The 1,755-nt window shown below is 37.7% G+C and overlaps 1 protein-coding gene across 1 annotated transcript in view; it reads left to right on the top strand.

The window, feature by feature from the left end:
- PFDN1 (prefoldin subunit 1) overlaps nucleotides 1–1,755 on the top strand; it is a 108,201-nt gene that overhangs the window by 49,640 nt on the left and 56,806 nt on the right. The window contains exon 3 of the mRNA XM_006866145.1: nucleotides 344–428. Within this exon, the coding sequence (XP_006866207.1) occupies nucleotides 344–428 (85 nt within the window). The remainder of the gene's footprint in view (nucleotides 1–343; nucleotides 429–1,755) is intronic.

Here is a 1,755-nt window from a genome sequence, read left to right as displayed (position 1 = left end):
TGGAGCTCTTTGCTACATGTCCACCCGATCCGCCATCTTGTTTGTTTGCTTGCCTGGATAAAGTTTTATCCTTTTTTTCTCCTTTTTATCTATGAATCTAGTTAAACCCTGTTCCCTTTTTAGATAGGAAGGCAGAATCTGCTTTAAGCTTCTGTCACTTCTCAATCAAGAAGGTTTAAGTGTCTTAGTTTGTCACATTAACATAATGTCGGTTATTTGTTCAGAGTTAGGGGAGGGGGTTGTCTTATTTCCTTTTATTTGGTTAATATTTGATATATAGTTACTAAATGTGATCAGTATCTTGGTCATGTGACTTAATTTTAAACTTGTGTATCTTTTGCAGGTTTATTCTTCAGTCCAAGGAGGTAATTCATAACCAGCTACTGGAGAAACAGAAAATAGCAGAAGAAAAAATTAAAGAATTGGAAGTAAGTTTTGAGTGAATAATATCCGTAGCAATCAACTTTTAGTGGGGGAAATGATAATGCTGCCATGTTTAAGCCATGTTAAATGAAAATGTATGTCTGCCAAAGTTTTCATTTGTTTCGTTAGAACTTCTGAAGCAGTCATATTTCTAGAGAATATATATAACCTGAATGTATTTTCTCTGTTGCTTTTGAATGAATGTGTCTGTTCTTACAAACCAAAACACAACAGCAACATTTATTTAGACATCACATTGTGGTGGGTGGACAAGCAGAACAGGAACATGGGAGTGAGGTAATGATAGCAGAAGTTAGAGATCTTTTTACTCCTTTTCTTTTAGTTTAGATTAGAACTAAGTAGTAAGCTATAATTAATTAAATAGCTGAAGGATGGTAGTCCTGTGAGGAAATTTTTTTTAGATAGGGAAAGGGTGTTAATGTGTATTGATTTTCTAGGGCTGCTGAAACAAAGTACCACAAACTGGGCGGTTTATAATAACAGAAATATATTGCCATTGCGTCACCATTGTAGAAGGTAGAAGTCTGAGATCAGGCTGTCAGCATGTTGCTTCTCTCTGAGGGCTCTAAATGAAGAATCTGTCCCTTGCCTCTTCCCTAGATTCTGGCTTGTGGGTGCAGCAAATTGCCTCCATCTTTGCATAACATTTTCCCTCTAGATTTCTCCTTGTGTCTCTTCTCTCTCTCTCTTTTTTTTAAAAAAAAATTTTTGTGTGATATGAATTGAGAGAAGATTTAAAGAGCAGATTATGGGCTTTACATTCAACAGACCATCCACTTTTCTTCCTTACATGTACCAACAGTTGACAACATTTACCTCTATACTATTTAAGTGTTGCATTCCTCCCTGTGTCTCCTGCTACCTTCATCTTTCCTCTGATAACCTCCCTCTCGTATATTTCCTGCCTGTCATCGACGTTAACATGTGTTTATCCTCTAGCCCATGAATATTCTCCCCCGCTTTGTAACATTATAGATAGTTTCTTAATAAGCATTGTTATTTTTGTTTTGTTTTTAAAATTTTTACAACATTGGTCTTATATAGTGTTTGTCCTTTTGTGATTGACTGCTTTCACTCAGCATAATAGGGACCAGTCGCTGGAGAATGATATCATGTTTGGTAAGGTCGAGGGTCAGAGAAAAAGAGGAAGGCCCTCAGCGAGATGGATTGTCAAAGTGGCAGCATCATTGGGCTCAAGCGTGGCAACAGTTGTGAGGTTGGTCCAGGATCGGGCAGTGTTTCGTTCTGTTGTGCACAGGGTCGTTATGAGTTGGTACCGACTCGATGGTACCCACCACCAACAAAAATCTC

This window comes from Chrysochloris asiatica, unplaced genomic scaffold (assembly GCF_000296735.1).
Source record: "Chrysochloris asiatica unplaced genomic scaffold, ChrAsi1.0 scaffold00087, whole genome shotgun sequence".
NCBI classification, from domain to species: Eukaryota; Metazoa; Chordata; class Mammalia; order Afrosoricida; family Chrysochloridae; genus Chrysochloris; species Chrysochloris asiatica.
This window is presented reverse-complemented; position numbering and strand designations above follow the sequence as displayed.